The sequence below is a fragment of the Callorhinus ursinus genome, unplaced genomic scaffold, assembly GCF_003265705.2.
Source record: "Callorhinus ursinus isolate GAN/ISIS: 27379988/994484 unplaced genomic scaffold, GSC_fseal_2.0 scaffold34, whole genome shotgun sequence".
NCBI classification, from domain to species: Eukaryota; Metazoa; Chordata; class Mammalia; order Carnivora; family Otariidae; genus Callorhinus; species Callorhinus ursinus.
Window position 1 is genome coordinate 2,946,054 of NW_027397096.1, and position 23,170 is coordinate 2,969,223.

The 23,170-nt window shown below is 37.8% G+C and overlaps 1 protein-coding gene across 4 annotated transcripts in view; it reads right to left on the reverse strand.

Moving 5' to 3' along the window:
- Positions 1–23,170, reverse strand: part of EFCAB5 (EF-hand calcium binding domain 5) — a 162,862-nt gene that overhangs the window by 81,323 nt on the left and 58,369 nt on the right. For all 4 annotated transcript variants that reach the window (XM_073879335.1, XM_073879334.1, XM_073879336.1 and 1 more), the window contains 3 exons: positions 22,553–22,709; positions 20,193–20,241; positions 16,168–16,238 (listed from right to left, as the gene is read on the reverse strand). In XM_073879335.1, the coding sequence (XP_073735436.1) occupies positions 16,168–16,238; positions 20,193–20,241; positions 22,553–22,709 (277 nt within the window). The remainder of the gene's footprint in view (positions 1–16,167; positions 16,239–20,192; positions 20,242–22,552; positions 22,710–23,170) is intronic.

Genomic DNA, 23,170 nt, shown 5'->3' on the forward strand with positions numbered 1-23,170 from the left:
CTGCAAATAACCAAAACAAACTTGAGAAAGTAGAACAAAGCTGGAGAGATCACACTCCCTGATTTCAAGCTATACTGAAAGACTATAGTTAGCAAAATAGCATGGTATTGGCATAAACACAGACATACAGATCAATGGAATAGAATAGAGAGCCCCCCCAAAAAAGAAATAAACCTATGCATTTATGGTCAATTAATCTATGACAAAAGAGGCAAGAACATACAATGGGGAAAAGACAGTCTCTTCAATAAATGGTGTTGGAAAACTGGACAGTTCTATGCAAAAGAATGAAACTGGACCACTATCTTATACCATATACAAAAAACAAATTCAAAATGGATTAAAGACTTGGGTATAAGACCTGAAACCATAAGACTTCTAGAAGAAGACATAGGCAGTAAGTTCTTTGACATTTGTCTTAATATTTTTTTTTACCATTCTCCTGAGGCAAGGGCAACAAAAGCTAAAATACACAAATGCGATTACATCAAACTAAGAAGCTCTTGCACAGCAAAGGAAACCATCAACACTGAATGAGAGAAGCATTTGCAAATCATACATCCAATCAGGGGTTCATATCCAAACTATATAAAGAACTTACACAACTTAATATTTTTTTAAAAAACCTGATTTTAAAAATGGGCAGAAGCTTGAATAGAAATTTTTCCAAAGAAGGCATACTGCTGGCATGGCTAACACACACCCATGAAAAGATACTCAATATCACTAATCATCAGGGAAATGTACATTTAAACCACAATAAGATATTGCCTCACCATTATCAAAAAGAAAAAAACAAGTGTTGGTGAGGATGTGGAGAAAAGGGAACCCTTGTGCACTGTTGGTGGAAATGTAAATTGGTGCAGCCACTGTGGAAAACAGTATGGACATTCCTCAAAAAATTAAAAATAGAACTACCATATGATCCAGCAATTCTACATCTGGGTGTTTATCTAAAGAAAATGAAAACACCAATTTGAAAAGATATATGTTCATTGTAGAATTATTTACAATAGCCAAGACATGGAAGCAACTTGTCCTCAATAGATGAATGGACAAAGATGTGGTATATGTATACAATGGAATGTTACTCAGCCATAAAAAAGGAGATTTTGCCCTTTCCAACAACATGGATAGACCTAGATGGTACTATGCTAAGTGAAGTAATACGGAATCTAAAAAACGAAACAAATGAAGAAACAAAATAGAAACAGACCTATAGATACAGGAAACAAATTGTTGACTACCAGAATGGTGAAGGCTTGGGAGGTGGGTGAAATAGGTGAAGAGGAACAAGAACGACAAACTTCCAACTGTAAAATAATTAAGTCATGGGGATGTAATGTACAGCATAGGGAATATGGTCAATAATATTGTAATAACTTTGTATGGCAACAGATGGTAATGAGACTTAATCGTGGGTATAATTTCATAATGTACAATAGTATCAAATCATTATGATGTGCACCTGAAACTAATAGGACATTATAAACCAATTATACTTAAAAAAAGAGAAGAAATCTGGGAAAGGTAATAGGGACTATAGGGAGTCTTGCAATTTTAAATAGGATGGTGTGGTAGATTTGTAGATACACTGCACAGATTCCCCATCATAGTAGGAAGGTGGTCAGCAGACAGTCTTTAGCTTTCAGTTCCTTCAGGGTCTGCTTCCACTGCAGAAAGCCACCATGGTTTGGTCATGTCTTTCATAGGGCAGCCTGAATTCAGGAACTAAATGAGAGAGAAATAGAGAGGCCTGGACATTCAACCTGATGTAGGACACACTGATGGGCAATAATACTTGCTTCAGAGCTCTTTTCTGGGTTGGATGAGGCTTTATCAGGCCTGTATTGCAGCCGACTTCTCCTTCCTAATTATGTTACACTTCTCTCCCTTCACAGCTATTGATCCCTAATTAATAACCTGCACACCAGCATCTGTCTCAGCATCTGCTTCCAGAGATTGCAACCTGACAGAGGGCATCATGGAGAAGGTGACATTTGAGCCAAGAAGGAGAGGAGGGAGTAAACCACGTGGAAATATGGGAGAAATACTGTCCTGGAAAAGTGCTAAGGCCCTGAGGTGAGAACACGCCTAAGGTTTTCTAGGAATGGCAAGACAGCTAATGTGGCTGGGGCAGATTGAGGGAGGTGTACAGAGAGAGTGAAGACAGAGGGGTCACCAGACAGACATGTTGAGCCGTGGGGCCGTGTTAAGGACTTTGGATTTACTTTAAGTAAGATGGGAAGCCATTGGAGGGTTTTGAGCAGAAGACCGGCTTAATCTACCTTTCTTTTCTTTTTTTTTTTAACTTTATTTTCTTTAGTGATCTCTACACCCAAAGTGGGGCTGAAACTCCTGACCTGAGATCAAGAGTCACATGCTCTTCCCAGTGAGCTAGCCAGGCGCCCCTCCCTATCTTTCATTTTAAAAGGCAAGGGTGAAAGCAAGGGCATCAGTCAGGAGGCTAATGAAATAAGGCAGTTGTGAGATGGTGATGGCTTAGCACAGGTTTTGAGAAGACATCAGATTCTAAACATTTCTGGAAGGTGGAGACAAAACAAACAAACAAACAAACAAACAAAAAAACCAACCCTCACATTTTAGAGACTATCTGAGTTCAAATCCCAGTTCCCATATTTACTGGCTGAGTAATCTTGGCTGAGTCACTGAACTTTCCAGTTTCTTCATTTGTGAAATATGTATCACAGTAGCTATCTCACGGGATCATGAAGAGGATCCTGGTATGTACAGAGTATAGGTATTTCATGTAATAAGTTCTCTGTAGCCATCTTGCTTAATTTTGAGCTATGTTAGAAATTGACCAAGAAAGTTTTTTCTATAGAATGAAAGTCCTCTCGGCTGACATACCTATTTAGAAGGAAAAACCCAATGAGATCAGTGATTCTCAAAATGTGGTGCCTTGACCACATAACCCAAGAGCTTGTTGGAAGCTCTGAGAGCATCACTTGAGAGCTTGTTAGAAATGTAAATCTGGTATAAACATAAGGGTGCATGTATCCCTTTGAATTAGTCTTCTTGTATTATTTGGGTAAATACCCAGTAGAGTACTGCAATTGTTGGATAAGGTAGTTCTATTTTTAACCTTTTGAGGAACAGCCAAACAGGCTGCACCAGTGTGCATTCCCACCAACAGTGCACGTGTGTTCCTTTTATAGCAGCATTATTTACAATAGCCAAGATATGGAAGCAACCCAAGTGTCCATCAAAAGAAGATGTGGTATATATATAATGGAATATTATTTGGCCATAAAAAAGAATGAAATTTTGCCATTTGCAATGACATGGATGGAGCTAGAGTATAAGGTTAAGTGAAATAAACCAGTCAGAGAAAGACAAATACCATATGATTTCACTCATATGTGGAATTTAGGAAACAAAACAAAGAAACAAAGGGGAAAAAAATAAGACAGAGAGAGAAACAAATCAAGAAACAGACTGTTAATTATAGAGAACAAACTGATGGTTACCAGAGGGGAGGTGAGGGGGAATGTAATAGGTGATGGGGATTAAAGAGGGCACTTGTTGTGATGAGCACAGGGTGATGTATGGAAGTGTTGAATTACTATATTGTATACCTGAAACTAATATCACACTGTATGTTAACTAACTGGAAATAAAATAAAAACTTTTTTTTTTTGAGAGAGAGAGAGAAGGCAGGGGAGGGGCAGATGGAGAGGGAGAGAGAGAAAATCTCAAGCAGGCTCCACCCCCAGAATGGAGCCTGATGTGGGGCTCAATCTCAAGACCCTGAGATCATGACCTGAACTGAAATCAAGAGTTGGACGCTTAACGGATTGAGCCACCCAGGTGCCCCAAAATAAAAACTTAAAAAAAAGAAAGAACCCAGTCTTTTGGGTGGCTATTAAAGCAAAATGCATATAAAGAAATAAACAGGGGCGCCTGGGTGGCTCAGTGGGTTAAGCGGCTGCCTTCGGCTCAGGTCATGATCCCAGAATCCTGGGATCGAGCCCCGCGTCAGGCTCCCTGCTCAGCAGAGAGCCTGCTTCTCCCTCTCCCTCTCCCTCTCCCTCTGCCTGCCTCTCTGCCTACTTGTGATCTCTATCTCTCTGTCAAATAAATAAATAAAATCTTTAAAAAAAAGAAACAGTTTTTCTTCAAAAAAAAAAAAAAGGAAAGAAATGTAAATTTGGGGGCCCTACTCCAGACCTACTAAATCAGAAACTCTGGAATGGGACCCAGAATCTGTGTTTTTAAAAGCCCTCTGAAAGCAAAATACACTTCTAGCTCTTAACCAGGCTCCTTCCAGTCACAAATGTGCAGAGTCAGAACAGAAAAAAATATGAGTAGATGTCACATGACCAGACCAGTTGCCTCCAGGATTCTTGGAGAAGGGAAATCATCTTTCTTTTCCCCTCTTAAAAAACAGACCCCAACACATTTCCACTGTTAATCTTTCCTTATATTCCAACACTCAGAACTCTTGTGACATGAGCCAGTGGGTGCATGTGGTTGTGGAAACCATGTATGGAAATTGAAGTGGGCCCCAGCCAAGGGAACAGACAGACTTGGGTCTTTTTCCTCCAACCTTTAACACATGGTGACTTGAAATAAGAAGTCCACTCTGGAGTCAATAAATAAATAAATGAATAAGCCCTCTGGGTTATTCTTATGTTCACTAAAGGTTGAGAACCATTGAAATAGATGATATGGGGCAACTGTTCTTAATTATTCCAGAATCCTAAGATCCTGTTGTTCAATCCTTAATATATAAATTAAGCTTTTGGGAATTGACCTCAAGACCATTTGAGTTTTCTGGTTGTGGAATCCTATTAAACCGAGGATTAGTTTTAACTGTTTCTCCAAGAGACACTTCAACATTCTGGATTTAGGGCCTATGGGTTTTCTGAATGAGTGTGTTCCATAAGTGTGGGCTATATGACATAAAGACTACCAGTTGCCAACTAACTACAAATCAAATTCCAAAAAGAACAGTTACAGAAGTTTGCAGGTGTCTCTTGTAAAAACAGAGAAAGTGAAAACACGTGGCCTTTGTGTTTTCCTATCCTCCCACGGAATAAATCAATTAATATCCACCAATCCTGAAATGATTACTTAGATTAATTTAAGAATATAATGAATTTACGAATATCCTTCCATCTGATAGCTCTGTGAACTGCTAAACATTTGAATTGTACTTAATCAAGTTATCTCCATGTGCTGGGTCCCATTGTGATGAATTCTGGGCTCTTCCTTTCTGACTCGAAAACCAAAATGCTGAGAATGTAGTAAATGTCACACTTAACAGGTTGGTATTTACTGTTAAATTCTACAGCTCTGGGCCATTGGGATTCACATTTATTTAGTTGTAGACATACTGGAGAGTTGATGAAGTGGGTGATATAAAAGCAATAGAAAGAAAAATATATTTGGAAATTAACTATTTTAGGCCTTAACTTCCAAAATGTATTTGTAAGTCCTGGTAGTAAATAACACTTTCAGAAATGCCCAAAGACTATATAGAATATTGGAATACACAGATTATACTGGCTATCTATCATTGAAGGAGTGGTGTGTTCATATAGCATTTGGGCAGAAAAGTAGATTTCCAGTCTCAGGGAACTTTTAAAAATAATTAATGCTAATTATATACTCAACAAAGCAAAAATATACTTTAACTCTTTTAATTTTTAAAAATCAGAATCATTTGCTTAACAAATGAATTGAACAAAGGCCTTATTCAATATCCAATAATAATAAAAGTGACAGAAGCACACGATTTTTCCCCTAGTGGTGAGGTAGCTTAGGCAATGTTCTGGCTTAGGTTGTGTCCCCCCACAAAGTTCATACGTTGAAGGCCTAACCCCTAGTACCCGAAAATGTGACTGTATTTTGGGATAGGATCTTTGTTTTTGTTTTTTTTTCAATTTTATTCATTTATTTGAGAGAGAGAGAGTGTACATGAGCAGGGGGGAGGGGCAGAGGAAGAAGCAGACTCCCCGCTAAGCAGGGAGCCTGACTTGGGGCTCAATCCCAGGACCCCGAGATTATGACTTGAGCTGAGGGCAGACGCTTAACTGACTGAGCCACCCAGGCGCCCCTGAGATAGGATCTTTAAAGAGGTAATTAAATTAAAATGAGATCATTAGGGTGGGTCATTAACTAATATGACCAGTGTCCTAATAAGAAGGGGAAATTTGGACACAGATATGTACAGAGGAAAGACCATGTGAAAGCATGGGGAAAAGATGACTACCTATAAGCCAAGAAGAGAGGTCCCTCAGAAGAAACCAACCCTGCCAATACCTTGTCTTGGACTTCTAGTCTCCACAGCGGTGAGAAATTAAATTCCTGATGTTTAAGTCACCCAGGGCTTTGTTATGGTAGCCCTACCTGACTGACACAAACAATAAGGAATTGATGATCAGTAAACTCCTTTATGTATTTCTTACTGTTGAAGACCACCTACAAAGACACATACCTTGGAGGATAGTTTACCATAGACCGTCCCCCTTTCCTTGGTTTAAAATTCCCTCATTTCACCCCAAGGTTTCCTCAGGCAGTTTTCAGAGCATATTGCTGCTCCTACTTATACCTCCACTAAAGTCATCATTCTTCCTTCTTCTGTCCTTCCCTGCCCTAGCTCAAAGCACATGAAAAAACAAAATAAGCAGAAAACAGCAAAAATTACAAAATATAAATTACGAATAACAGAATAGAGAGCCACTCAGATACGTACCATTTTGGGGGAAATGCACAGCCTGGATTTAGCAGACTACATTACAGGAAAGACACAATCTTTGAGTAGTTTGATGAAGCCTCTCGATTTAAAATTTAAACGTTGAGGCACGTTAGTTTGAAGACCTCAGACTGACTGGTAAAAAATACCTGAGCATGAGAAAGTGACTATCTCAAAGCAGACTACTGGGAGCAAGAACGGACTATAAGTCCCAGAGAAGAGAATTCAGGCAGAGACATGGCCCTTATTTACTCCTGCACCAGTTCCTTAGTGTCACAGAATCCAAAGTTAATACCTGAATCCCAGTGAATAGTATTTCTAGTTTTTGCATATAATTATTCTTTTTTTATTATTATTTATTTGACAGAGAGAGACAGCACAGCAGAGGGAGAGGGAGAAGCAGACTCCTGGCTGAGCAGGGAGCCTGATGCGGGACTCGATCCCAGGATCCTGGGATCATGACCTGAGCCAAAGGCAGACACTTAACCGACTGAGCCACCCAGGCACCCCTGCATATAATTATTCTTAAACCCATTATATAATTCAGGTGCAGACCTCAGACCGCTTGAAGCCCAGGCCTGCTGAAGGACGCTCTTAGGAAACTGACCCTCATTTTACCCAGTCCCACAGTAAACAAGACGGTGTTAGATTTTTTCACTTGCCCCTGGTGAGCAGGTAGATGTATGGCCTGAGTCTTCACAATGATCAGGTGGGAGATTAGATCAAAGCAAAGCAAACTCCTCAATGAGGGTGGCCAACTGCCTCGGTTTGCCTGGGACTTCCCTAGTTTTAGCACTGAGAGTCCTATGTTCTAAGAAACCCCTCAGGTCTGGGAAAACCAGGATGGTTTGAAAATCTAAACCATTGATCCATGCCAATGGATCACAGGTCTAATTCCTGTGGAAAACTTTGGGGAACCTCTGTTTGGAAGCATGCTGTGTTGTATCCTGCTTTGTATAACAGATTGTCTCTGTAAATATTGAAATCATTTGCCATAAAAGAAACTTTACAACCTTTAACCGTGTGTGAAGCATCTTTCCATTACATGCCATTGGACAGCCACACATGGGACAAATGGTATAGAGTTCTTATTCTATGGTATGCATTCATCCATTCTCAATCCACTTGTTGTATTTGTAGAATCACACAATAAAGAATATGTGTCTGTTATAGATAACTGGGAATGATGATGAACACAAATGACAATTTGAGTCAGGATTCTGGTGCCTAGAGTGAGCAGAACCAATAAGCAGGTCACACTCCCCTAGAGAAGAGTCCTTTAAAAAACTTCACTCTGGGGGTGCCTGGGTGGCTCAGTCGGTTAAGTGTCTGCCTTCAGCTCAGGTCATGATCCTGGGGTCCTGGGATCGAGCCCCGGTTCTGGCTCCCTGCTCTGCGGGAAGCCTGCTTCTCCCTCTCCCTTTGCCTGCCACTCTGCCTGCTTGTGCTCTCTCTCTCTCTCTCTCTGTCAAATAGATAAATAAAATCTTAAATAAATAAATAAATAAAGGCTTCACTCTGTTTGAGAAAACTATACTTTGTTATTACTTTGGAGGCAAGAGTTTGGGGAACTAACTTTGAAATTACACCAGGGGAGGAATATAACCCAGGCCAGACCCAGCTGATACTATCAATAGAAACAGAAGAATGTCAATATCTGGAGCCCCCAGAGGTAGGGTAAAAGGATCTGCTGTGATGAGAGATCAGCCTCCCTCAGTTCCTCACTCTGGAGTCTTTGGGAGTCCTCGTCGACCTCGAAGGGTAAAGGCCATCTTTACCTTTCACTCCCTGAACTCTTGCCATACTAAAAGTCTTGTATGTAGTTATCACTAATGGTTTAGAGATAAAATTCCTTTCCCTGGTAGTGCATGGTGATGCCTTCTTCAGATAGCATTTCCCCCACAGAAATAGTCACTCGTATTAAGAATTCCATTTCAGGCTCATTCAAACCACAGACCCCAGGGGTACCTGGGTGGCTCAGTCAGTTAAGTGTCCAATTGTTGATCTCAGCTTAGGTCTTGATCTCAGGATTGTGAGTTCAAGCCCTGCATTGGGCTCCACGATGGACATGGAGCTTACTTTATTCATTTTTTAAAAGATTTTATTTATTTATGAGAGAGAGAGAGAGAGAGAGAGAGTGAGAGAGGCAGAAGCAGGCTCCCCGCCTCGGAGCAGGGAGCCCAATGTGGGACTCAATCCCAGGACTCTGGGATCAGGACCTGCTCTGAAGGCAGACGCTTAACTGACTGAGCCACCCAGGTGCCCTGGAGCTTACTTTAAAAAAATAAAATAAACCACAGACCCCAGTGACTATATAAACTATTGCTTCTATTTGGAAAATGGGTTTCAAGTTCCAAACAACCTACAGAGGTTTTTTTTGAGAGGGGCATATAGCCATTTGTGGGACTGTCATTTAAAAAATTATGGGCATTTTAACAACTCCAAGTAACTTTTGCTTTGAGATGTACCAAGAAAAACTTAGAGACCCTTACCCCTCAGACTTCTCTGGAAGCAAATTATTAGAAAATTCCTTATGAAAACAAATGGAATTTGTAGAACTCAAAAAGTCCCGGAAATTAAAAAAAATTTCCTATCTAAAAAAGTTAACTAAGTTCTCTGTAACCACAGTAATGGTGGTTTTCTTCTGTTGATAAACAAATCAACTAATCAGATAGTGAATTGAAAGGGTGGATCCTCTGTAAGGTCGGAAATCTGGAAACTTCAGGAAGGATAAACCTATCAGCACCTGCTTACTTCTGGCCTGAACACAGTAATGGGAACCCAGTGAAATCTAAGACTTAAGACTTCAGTTCCTTTTTAAACTTGCATACAATATCTACATAGAAAACTCAACACCACTGTTAAAATGACACAAATGGGGGCACCTGGGTGGCTCAGTTGTTTAAGCGTCTGCCTTCAGCTCAGGTCATGATCTCAGGGTCCTGGGATTGAGCCCCACATCCGGCTCCCTGCTCAGTGGCGAGGCTGCTTTTCCCTCTCTCTCTGTGATCTCTCTCACTCTCACTCTCTCTCAAATAAATAAATAAAAATCTTTAGAAAAATAAAATAAAATGACACAAATGCTAAGTTTTGCCTCCTGGAATGAGTTGTCTTTTGGAAACTAGAGTGTTCTGAGAATTTAAAACAAGCTTGACATTCTTCCAAACATATTTCTTTTGTGTCTAAATAAATTACAAAACAAAAATCCCAAATAAACCAGTACATTCTACATCCTAAATTATTCCTATCAATATATAAATGTTTAAAGGTTCCTTTCAAAGTAAGGAGCTACAGGTATGGCAGGTGGAAGAAATTTAAACCTCGTAACCACCAGATGAGTTTCCCACATGAAACCTGCCCCACTGAAGTCTCATTTTTCTTTTACTCTGCCTCCCCTGGCAGTGATGAATATAATAATGGGAATGTTTTGTACCTGTTTGTTGCTTTGTAATTGTCTTGTTGTGGTGTGTGTCCTTAATTTGCTTATATTTTGACCCTTCTGTTCCCTGGATCCTACTCTGGTTCCATCCAGCATGTGTATGCCTGCATGTTCGTACACACACACACACACACACACACACACACACTCACTCACACACACTCACACACACACACCTGCATATACTCACAGGCACACTCCCATACAACAGTGCATTATTTGGTCCTTGAGGGTAAAAAATACAACTTCTAATTTTGACATCTCTCCTACCAGAGGGTAAATGAATATTCAGTATTCAGTATATACTTAGTAACTAAGAGACTAGACATAAAAATTCTTCTATACTATATTATAAAGAATATAAAATATTCTTCTAAAAATAGTTATTTTCGGTCTTCATTTACTAGGATAAAACAGATGAAAAGTGAGAGAAGTTATACTCCACAAAAAGATAGTCTGCTTCTCCCTCTCCCACTCCTCCTGCTTGTGTTCCCTCTCTCACTGTCTCTCTCTCTCTCTCTGTCAAATAAGTAAAATAAAATCTTAAAAAAACAAACAAACAAGTGTTCCAAACACTACTTCTATGTCATATGTTATGGTCAAAGATTTGTTGATCAGATAATTAAATACTTTCAATCAATATTTCTATGCAAGAAATATTTCCTTGGTTTCTGTTGATGTTACAGCTCTTCTCTATAATGAAAATACCTGAATATGGGTTGTTTATGTTTCAGGAAGTGATGTTGGGAAATGTCAGGAAAACTAGTATTAATAGCTCAAACCACCCATTAAAACAAAATAGTGTGTACACACACACACACACACACACACACAAAGGTATTATGTAGAATGCTAATGAATTTGTATCAAGTATCATTGGATATACATGACCCTTACCCATTTCCTCATTTTAATTGTGTGGATATACATACACACACATATGTACACATATCATATATGGATATATATGTATTTGTGTAGGATTTGTGTGTATGAATACATGTACGTGTGTATATGTATATATTTGTTGAAATAATTAAAATAAATGAAGGGAGAAGAAAAGTAAAGCTGACATCAGACTTCACAACATTCAATACCAGAAAACAATTAAGCAATATGTATATAGTTTTGAGGTGAAAAGAAAATGTGACATAATTACACTATACCCATCCACGGTATAATTTTAGAGGCAATACACAGACATTTTCAACACAAAAGAACTCAGAAAATATAATACCCATGTGACCTTCCTGAAAAAAAAAAACTTCTTCGTAATAAATTCAGCCGATTAAGAAATGAATCAAAATAAGTAACTCAGGAATAGCAAAGCCATTGTAAAAGACAGGAAGTGCTTTTTATTTTGGTGTAGTCCTAATAGTTTAATTTTGCTTGAGGAGACGTATCTAGAAAAATGTTTCTACAGCCAATGTCAGAGAAATTACTGCTTATGTTTTCCTTCACAAGACTTATGGTTCAGGTCCCACCTTTAGGTCTTTAATCCATTTTGAGTTTATTTTGTGTATGCTGTAAGAAAGTGTAGCTGTCTAGTTTCTCCAATACCATTTGTTAAAGAGTCTATGTTTTCCCCATTGTATATTCTTGCCTCCTTTATCAAAGATTAATTGACCATACAATTGTGGGTGTATTTCTGGACTCTCCATACTGTCCTATTGATCTATATATCTATTTTTGTGCCAGTACCCTACTGTTTTGATTACTACAGCTTTGATTATACCCTGAAACCTGGAATTGTGATACCTACAGCTTTGTTCTTCTTTCTCAAAATTGCTTTGGCTATTTGGGGTCTTTCCTGGTTCCATACAAATTTTTGGATTATTTCTTCTAGCTTTTACATAGTGAAGAAAACCATCAACAAAACAAAGAGGCAACCTACTGAATGGGAGAAGATATTTGCAAATGATATATCCAATAAGGAGTTAATACCCAAAATATATAAAGAACTTATATAACTCAATACCAAAAAATAATCCAACTAAAAAACAGGTGGAACACCAGAACATTTTTCCAAAGAAAACATACAGATGGCCAACAGACACATGAAAAGATACTCAATGTCACTAATCATCAGGGAAATTCAAATTAAAACCAGAATGAGATGTCACCTCACACCTGTCAGAATGGCTAAAACCAAAAATACAAGAAATAACAAATGTTATTTGTTGTATAAGATATAAGATAAGATACTTGTATAAGATACAGAGAAAAAGGAACCACCGTGCACTGCTGGTGGTGGGAATGTAAATTGGTACAGCCATTGTGGAAACCAGTATGAAGGTTCCTTAAAAGATAAAAAATAGAATTACCATATGATCCAGTAATTTCACTACTGGGTATTTACCCAAAGAAAATGAAAATACTAACTTGAAAAGATAAATGCACCCCTATGTTTATTGCAGTACTATTCACAATGCCCAAGATAAGGAAGCAACCAAGGTGTCCATCAGTAGATGAATGGATAAAGAAGGTGTGGTATACACACACACACACACACACACACACACACACACACAGGAATGTTATTCAGCCATAAAAAAGAAAGAATCTTGCCATTTGCAATAACATGGATGGACCTAGAGAATATAATGCTAAGTGAAATAAGTCATTTAAAGACAAATATCATATGATTTCACTTCTATGTAGAATTTGAGAAACAAAACAAATGAACAAAGAAAAAAGGAAACCAAAAAAAACCCAGACTCTTAAATACAGAGGACAAACTGGTAGTTGCCAGAAGGGAGGTGGGTGAGGGGGATGGGTGAAATAAAGGGGATTAAGAGTACACTTATCTTGATGAGCACTGAGCAAAGTATAGAATTGTTGAATTATTTTATTGTATACCTGAAACTAATATAACATTGTATAATTATACTTCAATTAAAAAAAAGGGTGGGGCACCTGGGTAGCTCAGTTCGTTAAGTGTCCAACTCTTGATTTTGGCTCAGGTCATGATCTCAGGGTCACAGGATGGAGCCCTGCCTCTGGCTCTGCTCTCAGTGTGCAGAGTCTGCTTGTCCCTCTCCTTCTGCTCCTCCCCCCACTCTCTCCCTCTCTCTCTCAAATAAATAAAAATCTTAAAAAAATAAAAATAATTTAATTTTTAAAAGATTTTTTAAAAAGATTTTATTTATTTATTTGTCAGAGAGAGACAGAGAGCGTGCACAAGCAGGGGGAGAGGCAGAGGGAGAAGCAGCTTCCTACTGAGCAAGGAGCCGAATGCAGGACTCGATCCCAGGACGCTGGGATCATGATCTGAGCTGAAGGCAAATGCTTAACCAACTGAGCTACCCAGACATCCCCCCCAAAATAAAAATAATTTTAAAAAAAGAACAGCAACTGCACCTCAAATCCATTTAAAGATTAGTCCAAGATTAATCAACTATGGGAATTGTAATTACAGAAAAGAAAGTGAATAATGTAAATCTGCATAAAATAAAAATTATAAATAATTAAAGTTGGGAAATATAACAAGGAAAAAAATAAGATGAGGAAATACTAAATACCTTCATCTTTTATAGTAGGATGTCAGTTTTTATTTCTATGATTGAAAAATGTGATCAAAAAATACTGAATGGAGAAGCACCTGAGTGACTCAGTCGGTTAAGCGTCTGACTTTTTTTTTTTAAGATTTTATTTATTTATTTGACAGAGAGAGAAAGATAGCAAGAGCAGGAACACAAGCAGGGGGAGTGGGAGAGGGAGAAGCAGGCTTCCGGCTGAGCAGGGAGCCCGATGCAGGGCTCGATCCCAGGACCCTGAGATCATGACCTGAGCTGAAGGCTGACGCTCAACAACTGAGACAGCCAGGTGCCCCTAAGCATCTGACTCTTGATTTCACCTCAGGTCATGATCTCAGGGTTGTGAGATCAAGCCCCGTATCAGGCTTCACACTGGGCATGGAGCCTGCTTAAGATTCTCTCTCCCTCTCGCTCTGCCTCTACCCCACACCCCCACTCTAAAAAAAATAATGAATGGACTTTAATAATAATAATAATAATGAATCTTCATCATAGGGTCTTAGAGTGATTTTAGAATGATTTTTGTGAAGTTAGGTTCAATTTTAATAATTCTCTTATTTTTTATTTCAGATTCTCTTTTTTCTGTTGGAATCAAGTACAAATATCTTTTATTTTAATTAATAAAATTTTATAACAGAATTTATGATCATCTACATTGCTATATACCCATCTATCTACTAAGACAGTATATAAAACTAGGGTTTTTTATTAAAAGTTTTTATTTATTTATTAAAACTGTTTTACATAATGTTTACCTAAGGGTGACAATGGTTATTTCTGGGTAAGAAATTTTTGGTGATTTTATTTTATTTACTCATTTATTTATTTTAAAGATTTATTCATTTTCAGAGAAGGAGGATGGGCAGAAGGAGAGAGGAGAATCTCAAGCAGACTCCCCACAGAGCGTGTAGCCCAAGTGTCCCATTACATGATTCTTAATATTGAAATCTGCTGTTTTGTTTGTTTGATTGCTTATTTTCATTATTTGATATTCTTTTAACAATTACCTTAATTTCATCTTTTTTGTCACTTTATATTAGGTGCTTTGCTTATAAAGTGCATATAGCACGTTTTTTTCCAATTATCAAAATCCACCAATCATAAAGTAGAAGAGTATGGATTTAAGAAATTTTAAAGTTACATAGGAAACATTTAACCTTACTAGTAATCAAAAAGATGAAAGTTAAAAAACAGAATGCATTCAAATTGCAGAGGTTTCTTTTTTTTAAAGATTTTATTCATTTGAGAGAGAGAGAGAGAGCAAGAAAGGGGGAGAGAGAGAGAGAGAGAGAGCAGGGAGGAACAGAAGGGGAGGGAGAGGGAGAAATAATCTGAAGCAGACTCCATCTGCATTGAGTGCAAGGCCCGAAGTGGCACTGGATCCCACAACCAGCAGATCATGACCTGAGCTGAAACCAAGAGTCCGAAGCTCAACCGACTGAGCCACCCAGGTGCCCTGGTTTCTTATATTTGATCATGCCCAATGTTGGTGAGAATAGGGTACCTTGAAAGCTCTCATACACTGATTATGGGAGAATAAAACAATACAATTAAAAGCATAATTAGATAATAGATACCTTTGGCCATTAGTTTGGCCCCATGACTAATGGATGCCAAGTAGACAAATACAGATTCTAAGAAAACACAGAATATAACAGACAGGATTGCCAAATTTTTATCTCTATGATAATGATTTTAAGGATTCCAGAATCCTTCACACAGAACTTTGAAATTGCATATAGTACATGGCCATCACCTACAACTGAGCAAAGGTGTAGGAGAGAAGGGAAAAGTTACCTTGACTCTGGGACCCAGAGTTAAAGAAGGGAAATTAGAGGAAAGACATGAACAAATATAAAAGCAACCTATAAAAGACTTATGACTCTGGTACCATTAAATTGCTCCTTTTACTTATCCTAATACAATCCCAAGACAAAAGTAATCCCATACTTTCTCAGATGAAATATTATGTAGACTTTGAAACCAAACTGCCTGAGTACAAATTTGTCCAGCTTCACTAATTATGAGACCTTGTGCAAGTTACTTAACCATTTTGCACCTAAAGTGTCTTCATCTATAAAAGCAGGAATAAGGATTGCTGAGAGCGTTACCTGAGTTAATAGATGGATAGCTTAGGACAATGCCTGGCCTATAAGAAATGTTTTATAACTTTTAGATTTCTTTATCTAAAATGCAGTGGAAAAAGAAGCTGGTTTTTCTTGATCTTAACTGAAGGTGTGAGTGGAAGTTTTTCTCACTTTCACATCATGAGTACCACTAACTGAAAGAAACTGTAAAATTCCTTTGATTATAAGATGTACCCTAACTTCAGAGAAGTTAAAATGAAATAAAATAATATTTATCTTAGAATAGAAATAAGTTAGTATGCTTTAATTTAATTCTAAGTTAATGTGTGCGTGACATCCATGCAAAATAATTTGATTCAAATAATAAATAATGTAACTTCTTACCTCTGTAAATTCCATTTTGTTCAATCTTGGCTCCATTGAGTCAGCAATATCCAATTGTTTGCAACATGCTTCTAATTATGGAATAAAAGGTATTTGCTAGTTTGGTTGTAATACATTCATATTTCATATTCATTTTATAGCACTTTTGAAGAACATAAAATTATTTCTTAATTAATATCTATCTTAATATCCATCAATATTTACAATAAAGCAAATGACATATAGTTGGGTAACATTCCAATTACTACAAAATTATTGCTTTTCCTCGCTTTTATTTAACCAAGCAACCCAAACACTGAAATAAATGTGTCTACATTTTTAACGACCAGCCTGAGATAAAGCAAAAACAAATATGCACATCAATAGTATAAAAAAGACTATGAAAACAACTGTGTTGGTTTATGCTAGCATTTGCAGAAGCAGGTCCTAAAACACAACACTTCTACAAACCTTCTTTTTAAATATTTTGTTTTTAATGTTTCTTAAATTAAATAAATAATATACAAATATGTTCTTTTAGTAAAAGACTCAAATAGTACAAAAACATAAGCAGCAAAACTTGAGTATCTCCCTTTTCCCCTGACCCCACCAGCATTCTCACTCTCCCTTCCCCCGCCGCCCCGGAAGGAACCACCATCAACCCTTTGTTGCCACCCTTCCAGCAACCTTTCTAGGTATTTTTGTTTATAACATACATTTTTTTTAAGATTTTATTTATTTATTTGACAGAGAGAGAGACACACACAGCAAGAGAGAGAACACAAGCAGGGGGAATGGGACAGGGAGAAGCAGGCTTCCCGTGGAGCAGGGAGCATGATGTGGGTCTTGATCCCAGGACCCTGGGATCATAAACTGAGCCGAAGGCAGACGCTTAACGACAGCTTTTGTTTTTCTACACACACATATGATCATATTGATCTGCAACTTCCTTTTTTCACTTCATCACTCACCTTTTCATATAGGACGTGGAGCTCAGGGGGAAGGTTTGGGATGGGAATATAGATATATAAATGAGTCATCAGCTCAAGTCATGGGTTTATTTATTTATTTTTTTTAAAGATTTTATTTATTTATTCGACAGAGAGAGACACAGCAAGACAAAGAACACAAGCACCAGGGGTGGGAGAGGGAGACGCAGGCTTCCCGCCAAGCTGGGAGCCCGATGCGGGGCTCCATGCGGGGTTCGATCCCAGGACTCTGGGATCATGACCTGAACCGAAGGCAGACGCTTAACAACTGAGCCACCCAGGCGCCCCAAGTCATGGGTTTAAATAATAACCTGGGTAGTGTGTATAATGTGTAAAATGATAATAAAGCCAAAAAGAAAACTCTGAAAACAACATTTAAGGTACAAATAAGAACCAAGAAACAGAATGCTAAGAGGTGATCGGTGATAGATGAAAAATCAAGAAAGAAAGATATCGCAAAAGCCAAGAAGGAAAGAGTTTCATGAATAAGAGTGATCACTAATGGTAAATATGGCAGTTAGTTCGAATAAAGATTTTTTAAACCTCCTTTTGATATGACAATTATGTAATCTTTATTGACCATAACAAAAAACAAACACAAACTGTAAAAGTTCATGAGGAAAGCACTGGATTCCTCTCTTACTTCTAACTCCAAATCCTCCTGCCCATTAATGGGCTGGTACATATAAGATTCTTTAGTCACTCTTGATTTTTGTAACTGCTTTTTATGAGATATCAGTTACTGTCATAAGAAGATCGTATAAACTTTAGTATAAACTTAGGCATTAGATGCTGTTATCCTCATCCCAAACCTCCCCCCAAGCTCTGGAAGATTAGGCAAGCCACACTGGTTTCTAATGGTAATAGCTGTTATTAAGTGTATGTGTCTGTCCCCTGACCGGACTTTGAGGAACTTAAGGAGAGAAAAGATGCCTTAGCCCTCTTCCCATCCTCTACCCCATCACAGAATCTGGAACTAGGTGAGGGCTTAATAAATATTTAATGAATCAATGAATGATACAGGAAATCTGAGGTAGTATAGGAGGTGAGAGGACAAAAAAATCAGTCAACTAGATGGTCTGGAATTTCTCTAATTTTACCACAATCTCAAATAGAGCTCTCTTCACTCACTCCTTCTGTACCTTCACCAAAAAGTAAATAAATAAAAGAAGTTATCTCAAAGATTTTCTGAAAGGGGAGGTTGTACTAACCACGAAGAATTCTAGATTTTGGATAGGCTGTGAACATGTGGGAGAAAGGGTTGTCAGCAAGGCCCAAATCATGTTTGGGGACGAGTGATCAGGAAGATGGGAAGCATATTTTATTTTTTAAAGTGAGAATAGATTTCAATCTATTGTTATCAATGTAATAGTGGTCAAAAACCAATTGAAATAAATCATTTGGATGTAAATTATGTATACCTAAGGAACTAAACTCCAGTGCTTTATTCTACAAGTCAGAATTTTTTTTTAAGTTTATTTTTTTTTAGTAACCTCGACACCCAACGTGGGGCTCCAACTCACAATGTCAAGATCAAGAGTGGCATGCTCTTCCAACTGAGCCAGCCAGATGCCCCTACAAGTCAGAATTTTTTGCTTGATCTCATATGAGGAAACAATTATGAAAATAAAAGCATCAAAATCTGTGGTTCTCTATAGTTGTAGTACTGTCTCCCTCTACCCCCAGTGAGCATGGTGGAAATTTGTAGTTTGAGTTTTTGTTGGTACAGTGATGGGGAGTAGGGGTAGGGTCAGAAATCCTGCAATTCTTGAGGCACATGGGTGGCTCAGTTTGTTGAGCAGATGACTTGATTTTGCTCAGGTGATCTCGGGCTCCTAGGATGGAGCCCTACGCTCAGTGGGAACTCTGCTTGAGGATTCTCTCCTTCTTCCTCTGGCCCTCCCCCGATCTTGTTCTCTCTCTCTCTCTCTCTCTCTCTCTCAAATAAATAGATATTCAAATAGGGGGAAAATCTGCTTAGAATAAATTTTAGTCTAGAAATTATTTTACATATAAACACAGTATATTTTTTATTGTTAAATTTTCCAAGACTGTAACTACTATGAAAATTTGAGAGTGGATTGTACTTTGCTTCCTTCTGAAACTTTACCAAGAGTTGTCCACCATTTCAGAAAATTATTTAATGGGAGATAATGTCACAATTTGTGTCTGAACTCCAATACAGCACAACTGCATCATTCTGCATTTGTAACTCTCCTCTTTATGGGGATTCTATGTGTATATACAAATCATTCATTTTGCCCTTACTTCAAAATGTTAAAAAAAAAAGAAGAGGATAGCAGGAGGGGAAGAATGAAGGGGGGAAATCGGAGGGGGAGACGAACCATGAGAGACGATGGACTCTGAGAAACAAACTGAGGGTTCTAGAGGGGAGGGGGGTGGGGGATGGGTTAGCCTGGTGATGGGTATTAAAGAGGGCATGTTCTGCATGGAGCACTGGGTGTTATACACAAACAATGAATCATGGAACACTACATCGAAAACTAATGATGTAATGTATGGTGATTAACATAACAATAAAAAAATTTTTAAAAATGGTCGATTGGATATAATTTTACTTTTCTTATGTCTAAACATTCATTATAAGTACAAATGTCTGATACATTATGTCTTCTAGTGAAGTTATAGCCAAACATTTATATATTGAAATACAGTCCATATAATTTTCTTAGGTCTTTTCTTGTATTTTTCCTTTATATCACAGTTAGGACATAATACCTTTCTTTTTTAAATTCTGTGTATGTAAGTAAGTAATGATTTTCTAGGAACTTGATGGGATGATAAAGGGATAGTACAGAGTATTTATAATAAAATGGAGCACTCGACTAAAAGGATCAAAAATCACTGATTGCTTTTCTGTTTTTCTACATTCTCCATCTGGAAAGGGCAAAAGAACCAAAGTACATGTATAAGAACTTTGAATAACATATATCTCAATATTGACTCTTCATCTTAATCCAGCATCTGTCCCCTCACCCCCCTCCACCCTTACAAAAGAGGGAAAAATAGAAATACTACAGGAATAGGCAGGTTTACCAAGGTGGAAATCTGGATTTTGAAAAAATTCATGAAGAACATTCTGAATCTGCAAATCAAAGAAAATAGACCATGCATTACATCTCAATTGCCATATATTTAGTGTTTTAGACTAAAAGCCGTCTAGAGTTTTTCTTTTTAAATCTTGAGTAATCCTTCTAAACCAGGGACTGAAATTATTAATAATTAACATTTAGTTCATAGACTACTTCAAGGTATATCAAATGTTTTTTCATATATATCCTCAATGATTCCCATCGAGAACATTCTGTGTGAGAAGTAGGATGCTGAGAGTGATCCTATTTTGTCCTCTCCAAGGACATTTCTAGCAAACCTTCAGACACTGGGCATCTTTGGCAACCAGTTTGGCAATCCAAAGAATCCTCTATAATTCCTTGTCCTTCAATTACTAAAAAACAAAATTTCTGAGTTCTTCTTGGTCCATTTTTAAAAAATAGATTTGAGGGACCTCTGGCTAGCTCAGTTGGTAGAACTTGTGACTCTTGATCTCCGACATGAGAGCAAGCCCCACACTGGGCATAGAGCTTACTTTAAAAAAAGATAGACTTGATTTTTTAGAACAGTTTTAGGTTCACAGAAAAACTGAGCAGAAAGTACAGAGAGTTTCCATATACTCCCTGTCCTCCCCACCACATACACAGCTTCCCCACTATCAACATTCCCTACCACAGTGGTACATTTGTTACAATCAATGAACCTCCATGAAACATCATCACCCAAAGTCTATAGTTTACACTGGAAGCACTCTTGATGTTGTACATTTTATGGGTTTTGGCAAATGTATTATGACATGTATCCATCATTATTGTATTATACAGAATTGTTTCATCACACTAAAAATCCTCTGGGCTCTGCCTATTCATCCCTCCTTCTGTCTTCACTCTGAGAAACCCTGATCTTTTTACTGTCTCCATAATTTTTTCCAGAATGTCATGAAGTTGGAATCATACAGTATGTAGCTTTTTCAGATTGGCCTCTTTCACTTAATAATACACATTTAAAGTTCTTCCATGTCTTTTCATGGCTTGAAAGCTCATTTATTTTTATTTTTATTTTATTATTATTTTTAAGCTCATTTCTTTTTAGTGCTGAATAATATTCCATTGTTTAGATGTACCACACTTCATTTATACATTCAACCACTGAGGGAAATTTTGGTTGTTTCCAAGTTTGGGCAATTATGAATAAAGCTGCTATAAACATCCACATGCAGATTTTTGTGTGGACATAACTTTCCAACTCCTTTGGGTAAATACCAATAAGCATGATAGCTGAATCATATAGTAAGAGTATGTTTGGTTTTATAAGAAACTGCAAACTGTCTTCCAAAGTGGTTGTACCATTTTGCATTATCACCAACAATTTCCACCAGTTGCTGTGTATCTTTGTCAGCATTTGGTGTTATCAAGGTTCCAGATTTTGACAATTCTGATAGGTGTGTACTGGTATCTCTTATTGTTTTAATTTGCATTTCCTTGATGACAAGTGTGGAGAATATTTTCATATGCTTATTTGCCATCTGTATGTCTTTAGTGAAGTGTTCAGGTCTTTTGCCCATTTTTTAAAAAGATTTTATTTATTTATTTGACAGAGAGAGAGAGAAAGAAAGCACACAATCAGGGGATGCTGCAGAGGGAGAGGGAAACAGGGAGCCCGATGTGGGAGCTCCATCCCAGGACCCTGGGATCATGACCTGAGCTGAAGGCAGACACTTAACCAACTGAGCCACCCAAGTACCCCTGCCCATTTTTTAAATCATTTGTTCATTTTCTTATTGTTGAATTTTAGGAGTTCTCTGTATATTTTGGATAATAGTCCTTTATCAGGTATCTCTTCTGCAAGTATTTTCTTCTAGTCTGTGGCTTGTCTTCCTTGGTGTATTTTCAATAATTCACTTTGAATTGAAAATATGCTTGGCATTGTATCTAACCAATGAATGTTCTCACATCTATATACACCTAAGAGAAAATGTTTAACTGTTAGAGTACAGTTGTTTTCTGATGCTAAAAGACACATGTTCTTAGTTTACAGAAGTAATTAGTCACCCACATACAAAAAAACAAAGAAACAAATGAAAGTTATGTCTATCCATAGCGAAGAGTTTGGGAACCTCAGCCAGAGTCAATATTTTAGAAATTTAGCTAGAATTTTTTGTTTTTTTTTAATGCTTAATAGAAAATTGAAGAAATTGACTCTCATGGACCAGACAGGTCAGGAATCAGCTTACCTCAGCAAGACTGCAAATTTAGAGGTAGATTTCTAGCACTCCACTCAATATTGCAGCAATTATCCTCTTATTACTCACCCCACCTACCCTTCACAATATCCTCCTTTCTTACCACTACCAAGGGAATCATTCCTTTGGGGTCTAGAATCCATTCACTGAACTGCTCCTGCAGAGCCTGCATCCGTGTATTGGCCACCTGGACTTTGACTTCTGTTATGTATTGTCTTTGTTCTCGTTTCTGTTTAATACTCTCCTTGATCTTGCTTATTCTAAAAGATGTTGAAATAAAAGACATATTGAGTTAAGACCATTGAATTTCATTCAGATTGTTCAAATGGCAGAAACGAAGAATTCAGAGCCTTATTTAAACTTTGTTCCAATCTTTAAAAAAAATAAATAAGGGGTGCCTGGATAGCTCAGTCAGCTAAGCGGCTGCCTTTGGTTCAGGTCATGATCCCAGGGTCCTGGGATCGAGCCCTACATCTGGCTTTCCCTGCTTCTCCCTCTCCCTCTGCCTGCTGCTTCCCCAGCTTGTGCTCTCTCTCTCTCTCAAATAAAGAAATAAAATATTTTAAAAAATAATAAATTAATAAATAAAAGAGACACCTGGTTGGCTCAGTCGTTTAAGACTCTGACTCTTGATTTCAGCTCGGGTGGTAATCTCAGGGTCATGAGATTGGTCTGCGTGCAGCTCCATGATCAGTGAGGAGTCTGCTTAAGATTTTCTCTC